Here is a 23,215-nt window from a genome sequence, read left to right as displayed (position 1 = left end):
ACCCCTGCTACAATAACTTCTCTGTCATGATGGCCTGACTGTATCCTCTCTGGAATTGTAAACTAAAATAAACACTCTTCTCTTTTAAGTTGCTTCTGGTCAGGATAGTTTATAGCAGCAATAGCAAAGTAGCTAATACTTGTACAGTCTGCGTTCTCATTTGAAGCCTTCTGTGTGCAATCTTTATTGTCTGCATTCTGGTCTCCCAGACTCCTACTTGAATATCCCATTATGCTCTGCTAGTAGTATTCTAGGGCTTCTCCTGGCTTGCATCTCTAGACTTTTTTTAACTCTCCCCTCCAGTTCAAAAGATCCCTGAACCACATGGTCAGCCCTAATTCTCAGAGCCAGTTGTCTGTATCTGTAGTTGTTGTGTCACTGTCATAGGAATGGATAGAAACAGCTACAGAGGAGGGAAGAATCATGATGGCAGGGGGGCGGGGCATAGCAGAACAGCTCGATTCTAGCTTGAGGACTCTTGTAAAGGCTGTTCACATGGTAGCAGGCTATGAAACTGAACATGACAGCAACCAGTGGCCATTATAGCTTCAGATGCTTGCCCCTACAGATCTGCTTCTCTTCTCTGCGACCTACCTCTTTTTCTTTTTTTTTTTAATTAAAAAATGTGATCCATCCAATAGCTGACTGTGAGCATCCACTTCTGTGTTTGCTAGGCCCCGGCATAGCCTCACAAGAGACAGCTATATATGGGTCCTTTCAGCAAAATCTTGCTAGTGTATGCAACGGTGTCAGCATTTGGAGGCTGATTATGGGATGGATCCCTGGATATGGCAGTCTCTAGATGGTCCATCCTTTTGTCTCAGCTCCAAACTGTGTCTCTGTAACTCCTTCCATGGGTGTTTTGTTCCCAATTCTAAGAAGGTGCAAAATGGCCACATTTTGGTCTTACTTGCACCATCAGCCAGGGGATAAGCATTCAAAACTTGTGCCTGTGGGAGTCCTTCAGATTCAAACCGTAAATGTTCAAATACATGCACCTGTGGGGAATATTTCCCATTGAGACTGCCACACTGTGGAACTCGACAAAGGGCATTTATTTATGTTCATTCTAGCACAGAATTTGTCTACCCTTTGCCAGGGTCCTGAAAATTTGATTGAGGCTATAGAGTACTATCATGAGCTAGATAAGATACACATTTTGTCACTTTTATAGAGGAGGCTTAGATGAATTATTAATATGCTATGTTTGCTTGACACATGTTCTCACTCTCACTGATACCCTGTTTTGTCAGTAATTCTTCCATTTTATTTCTGCTTGTTCCTGAATCATGGCACTATGCCTATCACTGAATTTATTTTTTGGAGGACACCTCAGTGTATGGAACAGAGTAGATTTTATTGATACATTGAAATAATGCAGATCTTAACTGCTTCAGAGAAGTAGTTTTTCCCCTTTGAGGAAAATTGTATTTTAGCCTTTTATTTGTAGTGTTATTTTCATCTGCACTGACGGGCAGTTGGAGAAGGTTGCTTCTCTTTACATGGGTAGACCACAGATTTAGCATTCAGTCCAAGTAAAGAACTCTCAGGCTTCCTGTGTTAGAGGTGAGATACATGCTTTGTTTGACAACCCACCTTTGGCTAACCAGCAATGCTTCCCTTAAAAATACTTTGTGTTTGTGTGTGTGTGCCAGGCACACAGGTACCGCAGAGGGCAACATTGGGTGCCTTTCTCAATTGCTTTCCACTTTATGTTTTTGAGACGTGGTCTGTGGTGGTTTGACTGAAAATGGTCCCTGTAACCTCATGTATTTGAGTGTTTGGGCTGAGGATGTAGGTCTGTGAAACTCCTTTCTAGCACACCACACCCACCTAGAGAATCAAAATGCAGTATGTAAGTTTGGAACTCATAGCACAGTACTCACTTTATCTGGTTGAGAGCAGGAAAAAAATAAGGAGCCACCAAGAAATACGAGAGTATGAAGACCTAAAAGCAGAAGACTGAAGTTCAGTACAAAGATTGAGAGAGGAGATACGTTAGTTACCTTTCATGTAACTGTGGCCAACTATTTAACAAAAACATTGAAGGAGGAAAGGATTTCTTTTGGTTCCTGGTTCAAAGGTGTGCCATGGTTCTGGGAGGGAATGGTGATTGAAGCTTCAAGGTCCATGGTGGCAGATAGTAATGGTGGTTGGTTGCATTGTTGTAGTGACAAACAGAGAGCTCAGGTTCGAGGAGTCTCTGTGTCCCAGAGTTTCTGTAGCCAAAACAGAGCCACCAGGTAGGGACCAAGTATCCAAGCAAATGAGACAGATGTTGGGGTGTGAGGTGTGGATGGACTTTCACATTGAAGTCAGAAGAGGCAGTAAATACAAATGAGCTGAAGTTAGAATACACTGTCAAACTCAGTTGCACTAAAACAGGGTTCTGTGCTTTTGCCTATTAGATGAGCAGAACAACAGAGTTAAAAAGTATAGCACCGACTTTGACAGCACACACACACTAAGACTGAAATGATAGCAAGACAGACTAGTAATACCTTTGAGCAGCTATGACCCATACAGTAATGAAGTAGTTTTCATGTTTGATGCTAACATAGCCAATAAAATAATAAGGCAATACAAACATTTTTTTTTTTAAACACACTGTATTTGAGCACATGGATGTTAAGGTTGAACGGCTTCATGTCCTTTGTCATTACTTGCTTACTCTGTTCCTTGCAGATTTCTTTGAGCTATTCCTGCAAACACAGTAGATAGATACTTTTCTGTCTGCATGGGTAGAGGAAAACCCTGTGTTGTTATTAAGGTGGCCTACCAGATTTAACACATACTTTGATGCTTGACAAACAAGGTAGCCCTGTGTTCAATTGAGGTGGACAAACAGGGCCTTATCTTCCTGCTGGGAGTGTGGTAGGGTGGTGCCAGTGTGCCTTTTGAGGGATCTTTTTTCTGTAGTTTGCCCTCTCTGTTGTCTGCTTTTCTAATGCAACACAGTGTATACAGCAGACACAGTGTAACCAGTAGCCACTTATTCCTGCCACCCTAATGAACTGTATCCATTCTTAAACTGCAGACAAAAGAAACCTCTTCTCCCTTGTTTTGCTATTCTGTTACAGCAAGCAGAAAAGTACCTAATACCATCAGGGAGATTCCTGCTGAGCTTTTCACATTAAAAAATACTTTCTTGAGTTTTGACAGCTATTTGTATCTTGTAGACAGAAGTATTTTGAAATATAATTGATAATTTCTAAATATTTTTCCTCATCTATGGCTTGTCCTTTCTTTGACTGTTATATGTTAGGAAGTCTTAATAACCATAGTAGGTGGTAACACTTTCCTATTGAACTTTATTTTGTGGTGTGAGTAATTGGAAAATAGCCCTTTTTAAAGATTTTATTTTTTATGTATGACTATTTGACCTGCATGTGTGTCTGTGCGCCACACATGTGAAGTGTTCAAGAAGAGTGCTGGATCCTATGGAACTGGAGTTACAGATGACTGTAACTTGTCATGTAGGCCTTCTGGAATAACGAGCCACTGCTCTTAACTGCTGTGCCATCTCCAGCCCCAAGATTCAGTTCTTTTTGTCGTTTTTTTTTTGTTTGTTTGTTTGTTTGTTTTTTTTTAAAACAGTGGTTCTCAGTCTATGGGTCACGACTCCTTTGGGGTCAAATAACCCTTCCACAGGGTCACCTGAGACCATCAGAAAACACAGACATTTACATTACGATTCTTAACAGTAGTAAAGTTACTGTTACAAAGTATCAGTAAAAATAATTTTATGGTTGGTTGTCACCACAGTATGAGGAACTGTATAATAGGGTCGAGGCATTGGGAAGACAGAACTACAGGTATACAAAGTACCTTTAGTCTTGACTTAATCCCCTCACCCCAACAGATACACGGTCATTAAAGGGTTTGAGGTACTTTAAACAATTATGCTATTCTTCCTATATTTTAAAAAGATACATGTTTTACATAAAAAGTTTAAATTTATTTTATGAGCATGGGTATTTTTTATGTATACGTATGTGTGACTTTCATGCCATGTGCCCACAGAGACCAGCAGATGGCATTGGATCCCCGAAAACTGGAGTTACAGACAATTTTGAGCTGCCACATGGTATTGGGAATCAAATCTGAGACTTCTAGAAAAGCAGCAAGTGTTCTTAACTGTTGTGCTGTCTCTCTAGCCTCATACAGATATGGAGTTACTACCTTAAATTAACAAGCATCTTCCTGCCTGTATCTGTGGAGAGGGCTAGGGTTGCTGCTGGGGTCTTAGGTGAAGGGCAGTTATCTAGGGGTACTGCTGAGTTTGCCATAGAAAGAAGATTATGCAGATACACTAAGGAGGGCCACTGGCACAGGGGATGGCGAGTTGTTTTTACCAGAAAGTGAAGATGGCAGTTGAGGATCATGTGTCACAGGTTAAGTGAACATGACTGTGGCCACAGCCTGAAATAGGAGTGACAGACACAGAACCTCAGAAGAGTGAAAGTGACAGAGATTGAGAAGGCTGCAGGGGAAAAAGAAACCCTCCCTCAAATGGAAAAGCACTGGCATCAGAGAGGGATCAAAAAAGAGAGAGAGGAAAAAAGATAGACTTTATTAGAATAGATAAAGCTCCCATCAAGGGAATGGGGGAGGTGAGAGTCTGCCCAGGGAGGACCATGGAGGAAACTGCTATAGATAATGTGACACTGGGGACTGAACTCTCCGTGCTCCCTGAGGGCTAGGGAAGCACGCACAGCACAAGTGAGTATACCTCAGCCCTGAAGCTATTCTCAGTTTCAATTTAGAGTCTGATAAATATTGACAGTCCAGCTTCTAAAAGCTCCTTAGAGCCTTTTGTAACTTGGAGGAGCATTGAGAAGCTGCAGGATCACCCAGTTCTGAGCGTGAACTGTGTAGCTCTATTCCTAGCACTGATATGCTTCAGGGTCTTCCAGAGGAAGAGCTGCCCAGTGGGGCGTGCATCTGTGCCAGCCTCAGGGTGTTTAGCCCTGAGGTCCTACTTTTTATCTCCCAAGATAACCGGGGAGATGGCATACCTCTTACTATATGCCATTTTAGACTCATGGTCTCTTCATTTTCAGTCATTCATGAATTTGTGTCTCTCCATGTGCACACTTGTGTATGTTCATGTGAGTACTCATCTGTTAATTTTAAGAAGTTTGTTAAAGGTTAGCAATTTGGAATGTTTTATCACAGTTTGTGTTTTAAATTTAATAGAGTCCTCCACAAATCCCTTTCTACCCAAACTGCAGATTGTGGCATATTTAGATAGACTCGTTCTTAGTTACTTTTCTATTGCTGGGACAAAACACTATGGTCAAGGCAACATAAGAAAGAAAGTATTTAAATGGCTCAATTTTAGAAGGTTAAAGTCCATGATGATGGTGCAAAGACACAGTGGCAGGAACAGCTGAGAGCTCACATCTGGGGGGCAGGGAGGGAGGGAGGGAGGGAGGGAGGGAGGGAGAGGGAGAGGGAGAGGGAGAGGGAGAGGGAGAGGGAGAGAGAGAGAGAGAGAGAGAGAGAGAGAGAGAGAGAGAGAGAGAGAGAGAAGGAGCTCCTCCAAGAAGCCCTTGATCTTTCTTAAATAGTTCTACCAACTGGGGCCCAAGTATTTTAAACAAATCAGCCTATAGAGCCCATTTTCATTAGAAGGCCCACAGGCATTTTGCAGATGTGTTCAAGGCCAAGATTTTCCAGGAATGTAGGACAGGCAGAGTGGGTCCCATCCTCAGAGGGAGCTTAGCCCTACAGACATCTTTACTCTTTAGACCCTACTTAGCCTCCAGATTTGTGTGGGAAGTGGTTTCTGTTTAAGGCAGCCCAGTTTTTGATACTTCATTTAATTTTTGTTTATTTGTTTCTTTGTCAAGAGTGAGTTTCTTTATATAGCTTTGGCCATCCTAGAACCCACTCGGTAGACCAGGCTGGTCCACCTGCCTCTGCCTCTTGACTGCTGGGATCAAAGGGGTGTGCTCTCCACTGCCATCACCCTCATGGCACTTTTTTTTTTCCCAGTTATAAGAAGTTAAAGAGCAAGATGTTCGGGATTTCTAGCTTGTTGGGTGGTACTTTTAGGTTATTATCATGTATGTCAGTTATTGTCAAGCAGATTGTTAGGAAATAAGGCTCTTGTTTCCTTCCATAGGTGAAGCTCACTAGTCTTCATCAGAAAGGTAGAAGCTTATCTTTGGCTCTTCTCTCCCATGTGTCCTTTTTATAGGCAATAAAATTCAGACTTCGAGACCTGACCCTGGTGCCTCCTTTTCTGTGACTTCCTACCTGTTACTAGCCTTAAGCATTCTGTGTGTAGCTTAGTGTGAAGTTACTATCTGTTCTGACCATCCTTATTTATGGCACCTCCACTCTGTAGTTTCTCCCATTATCTTCCTCACTGTTGCTCTCCTTCATAATGCTCCAAGCTTCACCAGCACCTAGTCACAGATATGTGTGTGTGCACGCGTGCGTGGGTGTAAGAGGACAACTTGTGAGAGTCCGTTCTCCTATTGTGTGTTCTGGGGATTGAGCTCAGGTTGTCATGCTTGGTCATTCATTACCCCCTGGACCATCTCTCCAGTCCTATTCTGTACTTTTAGAAAACACTGTACTCTAATTTCCATGCTCCCTGTAAAATACTTACGTTTTCCATGCTGCTGTCTTTTCTATTAGGTTCTGAATTCTTCACAAGGGCGAAACTAACAAATGTCTTTGTGTTCCAGTGACCAGAGTAGTATAATTTTTCTAGAACATATATATTGACTATTATTTTTTCCTTACAAATCTTTTATTGACGACTTTCATTTGCAAACAGGATAGAATTAAGTACCTTATTTGGCAGCTGGTTTAATATGTTGTTTTGTTTATCTCATGTCTTTCTTTTGCTTTATGCTCAGCCATCTTAAGTGAGTTAACTAAAACATGCTGTGTTGGATATTTAAGTTTCAAAATATTCTTTCTTTTCCTAAAATGTGTATTTCACTTTCTGTTTCATATCTAGTAAGGGTTTATTTGTTACTTGTTACCCAGTTCAAATGCTGGTTCTTTCAACAGTCTTTTTGGCTGATAAGCTCTTTAGAGGAAGGCTACTGACTCCTGTGCACTGCCTATGTGCTTTTTAGTTAATATCCTTTGAATATGGTGAATTTGGAATGCTTAAGTTCTATCATTTCACTGCTTATTGTAATTTTTAAAATAATTTAATTCTCCCAAATCCCAGTTTTCGTATCTTTAAAATATGAAAACTATTCCAAGGAATTCTATTCCTCTCCTTTCTGTTCCATTCATGGTTTGTAATCTTTTGTTCTCAGGTGGATGCTCTTCGATTGCGTTTGGAAGAAAAAGAGACTATGCTGAATAAAAAAACCAAGCAAATCCAAGATATGGCTGAGGAGAAGGGCACCCAGGCTGGAGAGATCCATGACCTCAAGGACATGCTGGACGTGAAGGAGCGGAAGGTCAATGTCCTCCAGAAGAAGGTAAGGCATGGGTGTCGTGAGCACAGTGGCCCACTGTGATGTAACCTATTCTCAGCATGCTGCCACTCTCCTTCTGTTTGGATTATGCAGAGTACTTGGAACTATTGTTGCAGGAGGTGGATTGCTAAAGCTGCTCTGTGTGTTCAGTCTTTAATGAACTCAGTAGTATCCCTGTCTTTCAGTAGGATTTCTCATCCTGTTTCTCAAGTGTCTTAGAAATTGACAGACTATTTGGCCACCTGACCTACCTCTACTATCTTTAACTGGAATAGAAATGCATTAATATTGAACCTGGATCATCTGCCCCATTACTTAGATGGCAGTTTTGAGGAGTAAAGTCTGCTGCTGTAATCCACATACACTTGTGTGGGGCTTTCCTCTGTCTCAGCCACAGTGCTCCTTCCTGTGAGGGAGTGTGGAGGCAGTGGGAGACCGACTCACCTCTTAGACCATAACAGTTATTGGAAATAGCTTTCTTTTGGAATAAAAATAAATTACTGATACTTTTCCAGTTTTAACTTACACATATATCCAAATATATATGCTTTTGCCTGTATAAAGGCTATACAGATATCAGGAAGATACCAAAACAATGTAAATAGAATGAGAATATATATTTGCTTCTCCTTGAGCAGGTTGTCTCCAAAGTACAGAGAAGCAAGCAGTGTGAATACAAAGATAGAAAGGCCACTAAAATTTTAAAACAATTAGATTAGCGTGCACTAACAAAATAATAAACCAATATTTATAGTGTTTCAAGTTTTACAGTTACAAGAAGTAAATGAGAACAAATGAATGTAAAATGAAAACATGAGACACAATTCTCTGCAAATAAAAAGGCTGAATCATCTTCAAGTTCAGCAAGACAGTTCTTTGTACTGTATGTACTGTGGACAAGCTAACATGCCCATAGCTGTTACCTCAAGGTTCATTTCAACTTAAAGTTTATTTCTGTTGAAATGATAGATTTGCAATGTTTGACATTTTCATAGTTTATTATTAACTAGCTATCAGTAGCCAAGAAAGAAGTAGCCATGAGCAGAGATGATAGTCATCTGAGTTCTCTGGGAAGTTCAACTGGGGCTCTGTGGTTGACAGAGTGAACAACTGTGGTAATTGACAGATTGTTTGTCCCTTGACTGAGCTGTCCTGGTTCTCCTGTGCTGGATTGCTCACTCTGAGTCTTCGAGTTCTTGTGTAATATTCACGTCTGTATATACTGTGATCAGAGAAGACAGTCGGCAATAACAGATGGCCAGGGTTCACAGTTGATTGGTACTGGGCTCCTGCTTTCTAGAATTTCCCTTAAAGGAGTTTTATGATAGAGTATCTTTACAACAAATTGGTGAGCTTGGAAAAAGGTGAATATTCAGATCTTAGCTACCTTGTTAAATTTGTATAACTTGCTGGATGCATCCTGTTGTCTTTTGTATTTTGTTTGCACAAATGTACCAGGAATCCCTTCTGCTTACTTTCCTTGTTTGCTTATTTTGTCTTGGTGAGATGAACTGAACATTTTTATTTTAAGCAAATAAAGTACCTTATTACTATTTCCTACACTTTCTAATTAAGAAAGTCTCAAAATCTGTGATTCTTTGAATTCATTTGCTCTCTCTCATCTTTTCTTTGGTATTACAGAAAACTCCTCTATTAACAGATAACTGTATTACTATCTCAAAAATAAGCCTGTGATGGATATAGGTTAAATAAAGGGCTGCCTAGCTGCCTTATAGAAATCCTTTGTGGTTTCTTTGAAATTAATAATTTGTGTGCATGAGTGTTGAGCCATGGCACTACTATAGAGGTTGGAGGACAGTTCCAGGGAGTCAGTTCATTCCTTCCTCCTTGGGGCATTTGTAGGTCAAGTTTAGGTTGCCAGCCAGGCCTTTGCACAAGCACCTCTCTTGGTGAACCTCTCTCTCCTCCCATACTATGTTATTGAGTGTGTATGATGACAGACTCTTACCTAAGATGTCTTGGATAACATAGCGCTTCTTTTTCTTTTGTTATCAATAAAACTATGAATATCTACCCTGGGCATTTGAAAATGTGACAAAGGTAAAGCAAAAAGGTATAAAAATAAGTTTTTGTTTTAAGATTTTCTTTTAAGATTTGATTTTCTTTTTAACTGTGAGTATTGTCTGTGTGTTGAAATCTGAATGTGTGAATGCAGGTGCAAGTGGAGTCTAGAAGACAGTGTAGGTTCCCCTGGAGCTCGAGTGTGGTAGTTGTGAGTTGCCTGACAAGGGTGTTGGTAGCTGATCTCAGGTCCTCTGCAAGGGCAGAAAGGGCTCTCAGCCTCAGAGCCACTTCCAGCTGCTAAGCTTTGCTCTTAAGTTGGGAAAATATTGGTCATATCTTTAGTAAATGTTCTTTTTAAATACAGAGGTAAGTAACAAACACATTTCTGCATCTTAGCTTTGAGAATGTGAGCTGTAACGGTTGCCTGTCCCCCCCTGGTGGACTGTTTGCTTTAGCCAATCTCCTTTGGCTTTGGCTTTTATACTGACTTTGTTAGTGTTATAAATAATAAAATGAAGTTTTCCTTTTGGAGTTTAAGCCTAGGTTGTTGATTTAATTATTTAAGAAACATCTGGGTTTTTATTAGATCTCAGGTGTTTTTTCTGTGTAGCCATTAAGAAAACCCGAAAGCATTGTTTCACACATAGATAGGCACTGAGCAGTCTCACTGTTAGTACTGTAAGCTGTATGAAGTTTTAAAAAGATATTTCTATTATTTTGTATGTATAAATGTTTTGACTGCCTCTGTATCTGCGTACCACATGCATACATGGTAAGTATGGAGGCCAGAAGAGGACATTGGATTTCCTGGAACTTGAGTTATAGACAGCTCTGAGTTGCCATGTGGGTGTTGGGAATTGAACCTGGAAAGTATTTGTAAAAAAAAGAAGGTCAAGGCCTTTCTGATTGGTGGGCTTCATTTTAATAAATTTAATTCTGCTTAAAATAGCTTGTGGAGGTATTGTCAAAGCAGTTCTCAAGTGGTCCCGGTGATTGCGGGAAGTGCTTTGGGATTTCTTTGGTAGAGGAAGTCTCTCCTCGGTAGGGATTAGGGCTTCTAAGGGAGAGTACCCAGTTCCACTTGACTAGACTTATGTGGCTTTATATCCACTCACAAGTCACTCAGTGAAACGTGATAGCTCCTGACAACTGTGCAATGCTGATAAAAACCAAAATAAAGGATGTAAGTCAATCCTCGGCAGTGTATGATTGGTATGTAGAGTCAGTGAATTCCTCATAGAGCATTGCATTTAGTTTTGGTTTTCCTCTGGTATCAGTTTTTTTCTTATAAAAATCAGGTAGAGAGAAGACATCTTTGCATAATATATTTTATTTCTAACTTAATAAATGTGATGATTAGAAAGGTTGTTTTAAGGAATAAAATTTTTTGAGAATAACTAATTTAAAAATATTTGTATTTTAATTCACCTGTGTTAGACTTTCTGTTTAGAATAAGTGCTTGTTCAATAGATAATCACAAATTTTTTTCTCAAGCCAAAATTGGATGCATGCTTAAATAGGTACTTACTGAATTTTTTCTGTAACAGGTAGAATATATATAAAAAGTCCGTGGGGGACCAGGGAGGCTTGCCTCTGAACCTGGCAACCTGAGTTGGATCTCTGGAACCCGTATGGTAGAAGGAAAGAACTCAGTCTAGCAAGCTGTCCTCTGTTCTCCATAGTTACACCATGGCATAAGTGTACCCAGACACCCACATAATAAATAAATTAATGTAAAAAATAAATCAACACAGGATTATAAAGTAGTCCACCTTCTACAGCAGTTTGTCTGGATACTGTCTATAGTGTGGAAATATTTGACAGATAGATGATTCATGTTCCAGACAGGGCTGCATGAGAGTTACTCATACTACTTGGAGCAGTATGCAACTGAAAGTTTCTAACCACCCCTTCCTAGAGTAGGTATTTGGAGACAGGTTCTTTAATATAACACAGACTGGATTTGAACTCATGCTCCTCCTGCCTCAGTTTCCTGAAATCCCAACTACAGTGCTACCATACCTGGCTGAATAATTGCTTTTTCCCTAGAATATTTTATCTAATATTTCCCCTAATATATCATTTAACCCTAGGTAGCTAGAAATGCAGAGTAGAAATCAAAACCATGCAAAAGTGGTAGGCTATCGTCTTTGTCAGTTCTTTAGTCTGCATGTCTCTCAATAAAAGTACCATCTTTATATCTCTAAAGCCACAGAAGAGACACCACACTACAAAAACTCCCAGTGTATAATGTCTGCCCACCTTTATACCTGCTTCCTCGTTCCCCTTGACTCCTTGGTCCGTAATAGCACATTTTCTGGCTTCAGGTCCTTAGCACACACACATAACTTGAGGTTATTTCACTTGAGTTCTATGTCCATCCATTTTTCTGGAAGTCACAGAATCTTGTTCTTCATACTGAGTAATAATGTTGTTTACATACCGCATTCTTTCACCTATTGTCTGGCACTTAGGCTGAGTCCATTTGGCAATTGTGAATTTTACAGTAAGCTTATATCTATCTTTTATATGCTGATTTCATTTTCTGTTTAAAAACTCAGAGATGGGAAAATGATATGGTAGTTCTATCTTTAATGTTTGGAAGAGCTTACATATTGTATTGCACACTGGGATTATCAATTTATGTTCCTAACAATGTATAAGGGCTTCACTTCCCTCAAATTCTACTAACTTTCTGAAAAAATAAGATCAATTTTAACTGTAGTAAGTCTTTATTTGCCTGATAACTAAATGAATTTTTTAACAGTATTGACTATTTACATTTCTTTTTTTGTGTCTCTTCAGATTTTCTCATCCTTGAGCTGTTTAACTGTGTTGTTTTTTTTTTTTTTTTTAAGTAGTTGGAGTCTTATCTAGGAAATCTGCCCATGTCAGTATTCTGAAATGTTCCCTCAGGGTTTCCTGTAGTTTCAGATTAAATTTTAGATCGTAAAGTGTCTTGTCCTTGTAGCTGGTGTTTGTCTTCTCTGTGAGTTCTTTTTCCTTCCACTCTTCTCCACCTTTCCCCCACCATTTTAACCCCAACACGAGATAGGATTGAAAAAGAAAAGAAAGGAAATGGATGACATTGTCACTCGACTACTTCCTGTTGATGAGGGATCTTGAGTTCCTTGGGGCAAGTTTGATCTTTGCTGTCAGGATATCTAATGTACTCTTGTTTAACAAACAGTGACCAACAGTAACAAACCTACAACCCAGCAACTGACCTCTTGGGACCCTAGCAGTATATACCTACCCTCTGAAAAATCCCGAGGTTTCCACACATAACACAGTGCAGAAATTATCTGCAGTTGGCAAATCATGCCCCCGATAGAGCACAAGGCAAATCATGATCAGCTGCTGGGGACAGTCTGAAGCAGCCCACATCCCACACCTGGGATTAAAATGAGAACATAGTCTTACACTTCTGTGTTTTCTTTTAAAGAAACCAAAACTCTCAGCAGCCTTTTTTTTTTTTTTTTTTTTTTTTTGGTAGACTAAGATAAGGGTCTAGTGTTGATATCCTATATGTGGGTATCCAGTTTTTAACACCTTTGATTGCGATTGAGACTCAGCTAAAAAAGTACCTGATGAGTCTATTTGTGTTTATCTGGTTCATGCTCCCCCTTCTCCCCTTTTTAAATGCCAGTCCCATGTTCCTTTTGTTACAGTGGTCTCAATAGTGCCTCCAGTATTGCTCTTTGCGTAGGTATTTTTGGCTACTTAAAGATTATTTGTGTGCGCTCTTACATGAATTTTGGTACTTTTTTCTAGTTCTACAAATTCTTGCTATGTCACTCACTGTTATTATATTGGCCCTAATTTTTTTTTTTTTGTTTAGTGGCTTTTTTTGTTTGTTTGTTTTAAATAAAATTTGGTGCTCTTCCAATACTTGGTGTATATAAAATTATTATATCTCATTCTAGTTTTCTTATAGCTTTGAACATGTTTTTCTATATCTTATAAATTTGATGATCTACTGTGTTGATACTATTTCTTTATTATTTCTCATTGACCTATCTATTTTTCTAGTAGGAGTTATTCATGCTCAGTTTTGTTTTGTTTTGTTTTGTTTTTTGAGCTTTGGCTGTCCTGGAACTGTCTCTGGAGACGAGGCTGGCCTCGAACTCTCCATGCCATTACTGCCTGTGTTCTTAATGGTGTTTACTAACTTCTCTGGTGAGTGTAGGATTCCCTTAAGCCTCATCCAAGTGCAATAATCACAGTAGTTATTTTCTTTGAGGACTGAAATACATCATTCCATGTCGTCCGAACATGTAGAGTACTTTCTATGAAGACTTCCATTGGTCTAATATATTTGCCTTTAAATCTTACTTGGTGTGTCTCTCTTTCAGAGTGAAGTATTCCTTCTTAGTCCTATACTTTTAATAATTCAACTATAATAATTTATAGTTAATAATTTGTAATAATTTAACTAATAAAGGAGAAGTAAATCATAAAGAGCAAATGTAAAGCCCAAATTTCTGGCTCATTTGTATACTTGAGGGAGAAGAGTTGGAGGCATAGAAAGCTTCTTCAATAAGATAATGGCAAACTCCCCAAAATCTTGGGACAAATGGGACAAGTCCAGGCAGCATTTAGACCTCAAGCACACATGGCCATAAATATACTTCACCATATTTTATAGTATTTGCTTTAATTTCCATCTGTCTTAGTCAGTTGTCCATCCATCCATCCATCCAGCTTGACCAAGAACTCTTGATTCTCCTGCCTCTTTTTCCCAAAGTGCTGAAATTGTAGGCACACACTACCATGCTTGGTTTGTCTTAATCTTTAGTTCATATAATCTCTTACCTAAGCAAATAGAATCCCAGAATTATTTACCAAGTCTGTGTGGAAGTTGGTTTAAATTTCATTTCCACAGCCATGAAAATTATTTAAAGTTGTCAGCTCATTTCTAGGATTGAAACCTCTATGTATTCAAATCTCTCTGAAATTCAGAGTCTGTTCCTCAGTAGGCCAGTAAGCTCATCTTTACTCACGTTCAGTTTCATAATGGGCCACTCTTTCTCTCTTCTCATGTCATATAGTAGAAGTGGCCTCTTCATTTTTCTTAGTATTCTCAGTGCCTGGCATATTGTAAGGAAATTAGTAATTGTCTACTGACATAGGACTCTGAATGTGTCAGAGTCAGGTTAGTTCTTGGGTAGGAGAAATACATAATTCTTTTGAGAAAATGAATGCATTTAAGTGTGTGAGAAGAAATGAATGAACACAGCAAGAAGTTTCACTGAAAATACTCGTTGTATTAATACTTGTTGTGTAAGTGTATAAAACAGTTGTAAACACTAACATACAAAGACAGTTTTTTCTTTATACAAGTAATTTGGTTTTCTGTGTGATTCTTTGTCCTTCAGTTTGCTGTACACAATGGCATCTTAGAAGTGATTGTGTTTCTTATGGATCCATTGCAGTCCCTCTCAGCATTCTGACTTAACATTGAAACTTTGTGCCTCAAAACTTACCTAGGGATTTGCCTATCTGTTCATTGGATGTTTGTTTTTTCTTTGTGGTGGTACAAAATTTTGGCTGCTGTAGGGTTCAGCATATAATTTTGAAACAATTAAGTTTAAATTATTTCTACAGAGAACACATATACATACCCACATCATAATTTGTTTATGTCTTAAATAATTTTTATTGTGCCTATTTGTACCCTTTTTAATGTTTTTTTTTTCTCCCTTAAATGTATATGTATATTTAGATAGAAAATCTTCAGGAACAACTAAGAGATAAAGAAAAGCAGATGAGCAGCTTGAAAGAGCGAGTCAAGTCTCTGCAGGCGGACACCACTAACACAGACACAGCTCTGACAACTTTGGAGGAGGCTCTTGCAGATAAAGTAAGTGACTGGCCTGACTCTTCCCAGACCTTGTGTTCTGTTTTCTCATTATCCTAGAATTGGCTATAACTACAGAGGCAATCCTTTCATAGGAGCTTCCATGCTGCTGTGCATAGTATAAAGTGGAAAGACAGTCTAGTTACTCTTAGATCTTAGCACCAACTTCTGGGCAAGATTGGTTGTACACCAAAAGACCATAGCCACATTTCCTCAAGATTCAGCACGTGTGTCCTATTTTTCTGCTTTCTAAAGGAAACAAAAATTCATTATTTGATTAGCTAGATGTGCAGGAGATTCGACATTGATCATCAGGGTGTTATACCAGACTAGCTCTGCTCTGTTGCCTTCCCACCATATGACATATTCATAAATTTTATTCATGAATGTTACATATGTACTCATTTTCTAGCATTGGCTTACTCCTAAAATAATTTTTAAATTTTGCTTGTATTTGTGTCTGACCATCACATGTGTACCTTGTGCCCCAAAGGCCAGAGAGGGCATTGGATCCCCTGGTACTGGAGTTGGAGACAGTTGTGAGCTGCCAGGTGGATGCTGGGAACTGAACCTGAGTCCTCTGGAAGAGTGGTCAGTGCCCTTAACCACTGACCCATCTCTCTAGCACTTTGGCTCATATTACATTGTTTTATCTTTATGAGCATACTTGACATTTTAAGGAATGAAAAAGTGGTGAGAATGTATTTTAGAGAATCTCTTTATGGTGTTTTTTTTTTTTGTTTCTTATTGTTCATTTTGGAGGGGGTATTGTTTTGTGATGAGGTCTCATGTGGCTTAGGCTAGCCTCAGGCTCGCTATGTAGCTCCGTGTCTTAGTCAGGTTCTGTAGAGGAACAAGTGATGAATAAATCTATCATCCATCTGTCTGTCTATATCTATATATCTATATATCATCCATCTATATAATGAGGTTTTATTAGAGTGGCGTACAGGCTGTGGTTCAACAATGAGGGTCTACCAGTGGAAGGTCCAAGAATCTGGTGGTTTTCAGTCCACAATGCTGAATGTTTCAGGTGGTCTTCAGTATATGCCAGAATCCTGAAGAAGAAATGGACTTGCTAGTGAGAGTGAGAACAAGTAGGAAAAGAGAGCTAGATGTGCCCAGCCATTTGGGTTTTAGTTAATTCCAGATGTAGTCAAGTTGGCAGCCAACACTAGCCATTACACACAGGGTGGCCTTTAACTCTTGATTCTCCCACCTCCAAGTCCCAAGTGTTGGCATTAAAAGGTTATCTCATGATGCTGTACTTTCTTTGAGATATTTAATTGGATTTTTTTTAGAGGCATAAGGCAACATTTGTTAGGTCTTTTGGACTCAGAATGCTTTGATCTGCTTGCTAGGATGAATGCATGTTCTCTGAGTATGTTTAGAAACATTACCCAGAACTATACTTAAATTGCTTTAGCCTTCACGCTTCCTGAGTAGAAGTTTAAAATTTTCTATCACTTCTCTATCCTCTTATCTAAGATCAGTTTATCCTAGCTCCCCCTACTTTTGATATATGGGTTATGAGTAATTCCTATTGTTTTATAGGTAGTCTGTGTCACTATTATTATAGTGAAGAAATATGTGTTATTTTATTGTCCTAGGGACATACACATAAGTTTCTAGTTATTTGGAAATTGAATTTTAATGAAAATGTTTCAAGAGAATGTGTTAGTGCTATCTAATGATATTTCAAATGATTAGAAACTGACTCTTGGTATTTAAAAATAAGCAAAGTTGGAAATTACTGGTTGCAGTAGGAAAAATGAGTTCTTTGAGAACTGAATCCTTGAAGGGCTTACCATTGTCTTTTTGATAGATGATAGTAGTGTTGAGTTTGTCAGAGGAATCAGAGCATGTTCACGATGTAAGTACAGATGGGAGCATCCTCATGTCTTGGTGTGCTTTCTTTTAGGAACGGACAATTGAACGCTTAAAGGAGCAGCGGGACAGGGATGAGCGGGAGAAGCAGGAGGAGATTGATACCTACAAAAAAGACCTCAAAGACCTGAGAGAGAAAGTCAGCCTGCTACAAGGAGACCTCTCAGAAAAGGAGGTGAGGCTCACCAAATTAGTCGTTGCATGTTTATATCTGTTGCTGGCTGCACAGTGCAGCACGGAGGAAAGATTTTCTTAGTGTCCTGTGGCAGGTGTTCCAGGGACTCAGGAAGCTGTGAGGGCTACAGAAGATTGGCTCATTTATTTCATACTCTTTTACTGCCTTGTTCTCCGTTCTAAGAGTTGGTTTCTTTCTTCTTCTTCTTCCTTTTTAGTTTTTTTTAAATTAGTATTATTTATTTATTTTATGTATATGAGTACATTGCAACTGTCTTCAGACACACCAAAAGAGAGCATCAGATCCCATTACAGAGGGTTGTAAACCACCATGTGGTTGCTGGGATTTGAACTCAGGACCTCTGGAAGAGTAGTCAGTGCTCTTAACCTCTGAGCCATCTCTGCAGCCCAAGAGTGGGTTTCTTATGGGATCCCAATCTATATGCAGATCCTAGAATGGCTGAAGCCCAGTTACATTTGGAGAAACACTGCTAACAGTAAGGAAGGTGACAGAAAAGGAGGAAATCTAATCAGAACCACTATTAGAAACATCATAGCCTATAACTTGATTCACTTCGTGAGTTTTGTTCTTATTTTTTAATAATCCTATCAGAATCACTTAAGTAGCTACAAAGTTCAATGTTGTGTAATGACAAATCCAGTAGGTCTGTCTAATTACTGTAGAAAGTTTGTAGAAGTAAGTTTCTACAAGAACTTCCTGCTAAGAGAGGGAAAACATGCATGCTCAAATCAGTGTAGTTACTGAGTTTGGCTACTTCTGTTCTTAAAGCTCATTCCCCTTTACCTTGGGAGAATAAGTGCAGTGGGTTAGAGCCTTGTTCTGTTTTTGAGACAGGGCCTCCTGTAATTCAGGCTGGCCTTCAACTTCTGATCCTCCTGCCTCTACCTCCTGAGTTCTGCAGCTACAGGTGTGTTCTGTGCCTTGTTTATGTGTAGCTGGAGATTGAACCTAGGACGTAATGCCTACTAGGCAAACTCTTTACCTGAGTTTCATCCCCAGGCGTTTTTAGGACTCTTTATTAGTACTGAGGATCCACCTGCTTTTAACTGATATCTGAAAGCTAAGCCAGTGTCTGGAAGTTTTATAGTTCATGGATGTTCTTGAAATGGAAACGTCCAAATACTATGAATATATGTTAAAAAAATTAAATCCACATTTTATTTCACAGTATTTATTGTAACTATGCCTTGCTTCTTTTAGGCTTCTCTCTTGGATATCAAAGAGCATGCTTCTTCCCTGGCTTCCTCAGGACTCAAAAAGGACTCGCGGCTCAAGACCCTAGAAATTGCTCTTGAGCAGAAGAAGGAAGAGTGCCTAAAAATGGAGTCACAGTTGAAAAAGGTTGAAGAAAAAGTTACCATTATTGTTTTTCTTTACATAGGAACACTGTAGATAGCTCTGAGTGCCTTTTTTTTTTCTTTTTCTTTTTTTAAAGTTAAGGATTTATAGTGACAATATAGAATTTAGAGTTATTTTTATTTTTTATTGTTTTAAGGTATTGCAGTTATAACCAAATACCTAAGATAAACAGTACTGAAGTAGGAAAAGATTTATTTAGCTTTGTAGTTTGAAAAGTTACAGTCCAAGGTTAGATGATTCCAATGCTTCTAGTGTTTAGTGAGGCAGAACATCCTGGCCACCAGGAAAGCAGCAGATAGAAGCGAGGACAAAGTGTTCATCTCAGATCGTGTCCTTAGTGATCTGCTTCCTCTGCTGAGATCCCACCTCTCAGTCTGACCCCTCAGCGGTGCCATCACAGTGTGGTTCAGGGATTAACCCACAGATTTGGTCAGATGTGCTGTCTCGTTTCCAATCACCCCAGTAATGAACACTGGCACATCAAGCTTCAGCACACGGAGGAGGAAGACTTTGATCTCGGGGATGGGGTGGGGGTGGGGTGGCTTCTAGAAGGTTCCTGCAGACTGCGCTTTGCTGTTTCTCTTTCCCTTTGCTCATACCATTCTGTAGTTTTCAGTCACTCCAATTAGGCTAGACATTTGATAGTGAATTAACATCCTGGCTTGTTACTAGAATCATTTTTGAAGTCTGTGCTATTTTAACAGTTCCATAATACATATTGTACATTTTGATTACTGTCACCTTCTCTCCCATTTTCATTTTTTTTACATGCCCCCCAAGTCCCTTTCTTGAATTCAGCTTTTGTTGTTGTAATTGTTGCTGTTGTTTTTTGTTTCTTGTATGACACTGAGTTTAAAGCCAGGTGTCTTAGTTTACATTCTGTTGCTGTGATAAACACCTTGGCCACAAACAACATGAGGAGGAAAGGGTTTATTTCGAAAAGCTTACAGTTCACCATGATGAGCAATGAGGGCAGGAACTGAGGCAGAGGTTATGGAAGGATGGTTGATCTCCATGGCTTATTATACAACCATCTGCCCAGGGTGGCACTGCCCACATGGGGTGAGCCTCGCCACATCAAGAATTAGTTAATAAAGTACTCCATAGACTGTAGACAGCCTGATGGAGGCAATCTCTCAATTGAGATTTCTTCTTCCTAGACGCTTTTAACTTGTGTTAAGTTAATAAAAACAAACCAGCACAGCAGGGCTGTGTGACCATGGTTTGGTGTTAATGAGTGGAACATGTTGAGCTCATCAGTGCTGACCACAGTGTTTGCCACTCACCTGAAATCTATTCAGTAGATCATAGTATAGCAGGATGGACTAGGACCACATAGGACCCTCCACAATTCCCAGTTGACTGTTGACAGCAGTCCCATCTCCTGGAAGCCTACTGCTGTCAGCCACATGAGATCATGACTACATCATGCCCGCAAGGTAGCATTTTTCCTGCATATGTCTCACCCTTACATTCTTAATACCTTCTCTTCAGTTATGCTCCCTTAGCCCGAGAGGGAGTGGTATATGTTGTTGAGGGCTGAGCACTAAACCATCACCTTTTCTTAGTATCTTGAGCAACCATGAGTCTTTTGCATTTTGCCATTTCTCATTCCAAAGACAACATTATCTGATTAAGACAGAGAGTAATATACATGGGTATAATTATAGATATTTAGAAAGCAGCTTGGCACTATTTCAACTTAGCTAAAGACCAGCACTAAGTTACCCCTTAAATAATACTAAAACCCTAGTTGTTTTAATTGTGTTTATAGCATTAGAAATGTTAATACTTATTGTGTAGTGGGCCCCCAAACTAATGATGGAGTTCTTGGTTGTCCCCATAACAGTAGTGTCACTATTGCACCGGGGGTGGGGGGTGTATCTTGCCTGGCAAGTGGTGTTAAAGTTCATCGGGTTCTTAGCTAGAGAAGAGCATTGCTTTTTCTCCCTTAGTAGCATGCAGTGCACCATCCTTGCTATGAAAGGGGGCTAGTAGAGAGGACACTTTCAGCTCAGTTCTGGTTTGTTTGTATCCCTTTTACTTCTTTCTCTTATTGCTGTGTCCAGGACTTCAAGTACTATATTGAATTTTAATGTAGAGTGGACACTTTTGTCCTATTTCTGATTATATTGAGAATGCTTTGAGTTTTTCCCCCACACAGGATCATATTGTTTATGTTTCCCATATATAGTTCTTACTAGGTTGAGACAAGTATTTCCTATACCTAGTGTATTAAGAATTTTTATCAGGAGGGGATGTTGGATCTTGTTTAACACTATTTTGAATCTTTTGAGATGATTTCTCCTCTGTTCACAGTATTTTTATGTTTGTTTGCATTTATTGTTTTATTTACCGAGACAGGGAGGGTCTCTATAGACTTTGCTGGCCAGTAACTTGTTTTTGTACCTGTGCCTCTGCCTTCTGAGTGTTAGAATTTCAAGTGTGTGCTTCCTGTCTTAGGTTTACATCTTGAATTAAATATGCTACTCTATTTGCAAAGTTGACTAGTTCACTTATTAAGATATATTCTCATGACGTTCCCATGACGTTCCAACTACCTCCGCCTGTCGAGTGCTTACTGGGATGTATGCTACCATGTCAGCTTTAAAATTGTTTTAAATAAGTGTTCCTACCATTGGCTTGGTAAATCTCTTTTTTTGAGTTTGTGTGTATATATAGATATTAAAGTTGTAAAGGTCTTTAATGTGATTTAATATTCTTGGAATTCCATTTTAAAGTATAAGTGAACTCAGCAGAGTTTAGATATAAAAGCCTGACACAGAATTTGCTATGATAGTAAGTGAAGGTTCATGCTTGTAGCAACTTTCTTCTCTTTTTCCTTCTCCTCTTCATCACCTTCCTCTTCCTCCTCTTTCTTCTCTTCCTCCTCCTCTTCCTTCTCTTCATCACCTTCCTCTTTCTCCTCTTTCTTCTCTTCCTCCTCCTCTTCCTTCTCTTCATCACCTTCCTTTTTCTCCTCTTTCTTCTCTTCCTCCTCCTCTTCCTTCTCTTCATCTTCTCCCTCATTCTCCTCCTCTTCCTCTTTCTTGTCTTCTTCCTTCTCGTCCTCCTTCTCTCCCTTTCTTCTCTCCCTCCCCTGCTCCTCCTCTTTTTTCCTTCTATCTTCTTCTTGGGGAGTTTTCTATACAGGGGTCTCTGTGAAGCCTTAGCTGCCTTAAAACTCACTCTGTAGACCAGGCTGGCCTCAAACTCACAGAGATCCATCTGCTTCTGTTTCTTGAGTGCTAGGATTAAAGGTGTGTGTGTCCCCTGCCCGGCAGATTGATTTTCTTAATGTTTATTTCTTGTGGATCATTGGCTCCTGAGTTATATTTAACTTTGCACTTCTGTTTAGTTACTTGTCATTCCTCTCCTCTTCCCCAGTTATTCTTCTTTTCCTACTATTCATTCCTATGGACTGTATTTTTTTTTTTTTTTTTTGAGTTTTTGAGACAGGGTTTCTCTGTGTCTCCTTGGCTGTCCTGGAACTCACTCTGTAGACCAGATTGGCCTCGAACTCAGAAACCCACCTGCCTCTGCTTCCCAAGCGCTGGGATTAAAGGTGTGCGCCACCACTGCCTGGTGGACTGTATTATTTTTATTTGACTTTAAAGGTATATTTTAAAGATTTACTATTAGGGCTGGAGGAATGGCTCAGCAGCATGTATTGCTCTTTCAGAGGACTGAGGTTTGATTTCCAACACCCACATCAAGCAGCTTTCAGCTATTTGTAATTCCAGTTCCAGAGATCCAGTGCCTCTGGCCTCCGTGGGCACCTACATTCACATGCACAAACTGGCGCGAGAGCGCGCACGTGCACGCACGCACACACACACACACACACACACACACACGATTAAAATTTTTTAACAAGTTTTATTATTATTATTAATGTATATGCTTGTGTATCAGAGCTTACTGGAAACTGAATTCTAGTCCTTTGGAAGAGCAGCTAGAGGATTTAGCTACTGAGTCATCTTATATGCTTTTTGACTGTTTTAAATCAATAGAAATTATCTTGAGTGTCATCTTATATGCCTTTTTTCTGTTTTAAATTGAAATTATCGTGAGTGTATTATACAGACTCATTTGTTCAGTGATTGAGTTTCTGTCCTATGTCAGTTAACAGAATGGATAATGAGGATGTGGTGACAGACAATATAGAACTGCCCATAGTCTTCAGAGAATTAATAGTTTCTGTTAGGGAAAATAGACACTTAGCCAGCAAAGTCAAGTAAGTCACATGGTCCAGGGTGCAGAGAAGCTATCCATGGAACTGACACTTAACTAACTGGTGACCTCAGAGTGAGGGTATTCTACCATGTGCGAACCTAGCACACTGACTGGTATTTATACTACAAACAATAGCCATAGTTAAATGTAATTGGATTTATCTCAGGCATTGATTAGAAGCTGCTGTTTTTTGTCTTT

The 23,215-nt window shown here is 39.4% G+C and overlaps 1 protein-coding gene across 20 annotated transcripts in view; it reads left to right on the top strand.

Moving 5' to 3' along the window:
- Erc1 (ELKS/RAB6-interacting/CAST family member 1) overlaps positions 1–23,215 on the top strand; it is a 277,389-nt gene that overhangs the window by 79,584 nt on the left and 174,590 nt on the right. For all 20 annotated transcript variants that reach the window (XR_003956155.1, XR_003956153.1, XR_003956152.1 and 17 more), the window contains 4 exons: positions 7,290–7,457; positions 15,205–15,342; positions 17,261–17,401; positions 18,623–18,763. Coding sequence is in view for 14 of the 20 variants with exons in the window: in XM_006505373.4 (XP_006505436.1) it covers positions 7,290–7,457; positions 15,205–15,342; positions 17,261–17,401; positions 18,623–18,763 (588 nt within the window). In the remaining 6 variants the exon portion in view is untranslated. The remainder of the gene's footprint in view (positions 1–7,289; positions 7,458–15,204; positions 15,343–17,260; positions 17,402–18,622; positions 18,764–23,215) is intronic.

Source organism: Mus musculus, chromosome 6 (assembly GCF_000001635.26).
Source record: "Mus musculus strain C57BL/6J chromosome 6, GRCm38.p6 C57BL/6J".
NCBI classification, from domain to species: domain Eukaryota; kingdom Metazoa; phylum Chordata; class Mammalia; order Rodentia; family Muridae; genus Mus; species Mus musculus.
Note: the sequence above shows the minus strand (reverse complement) of the source record. Positions and strands in the feature narration are given on the sequence as shown.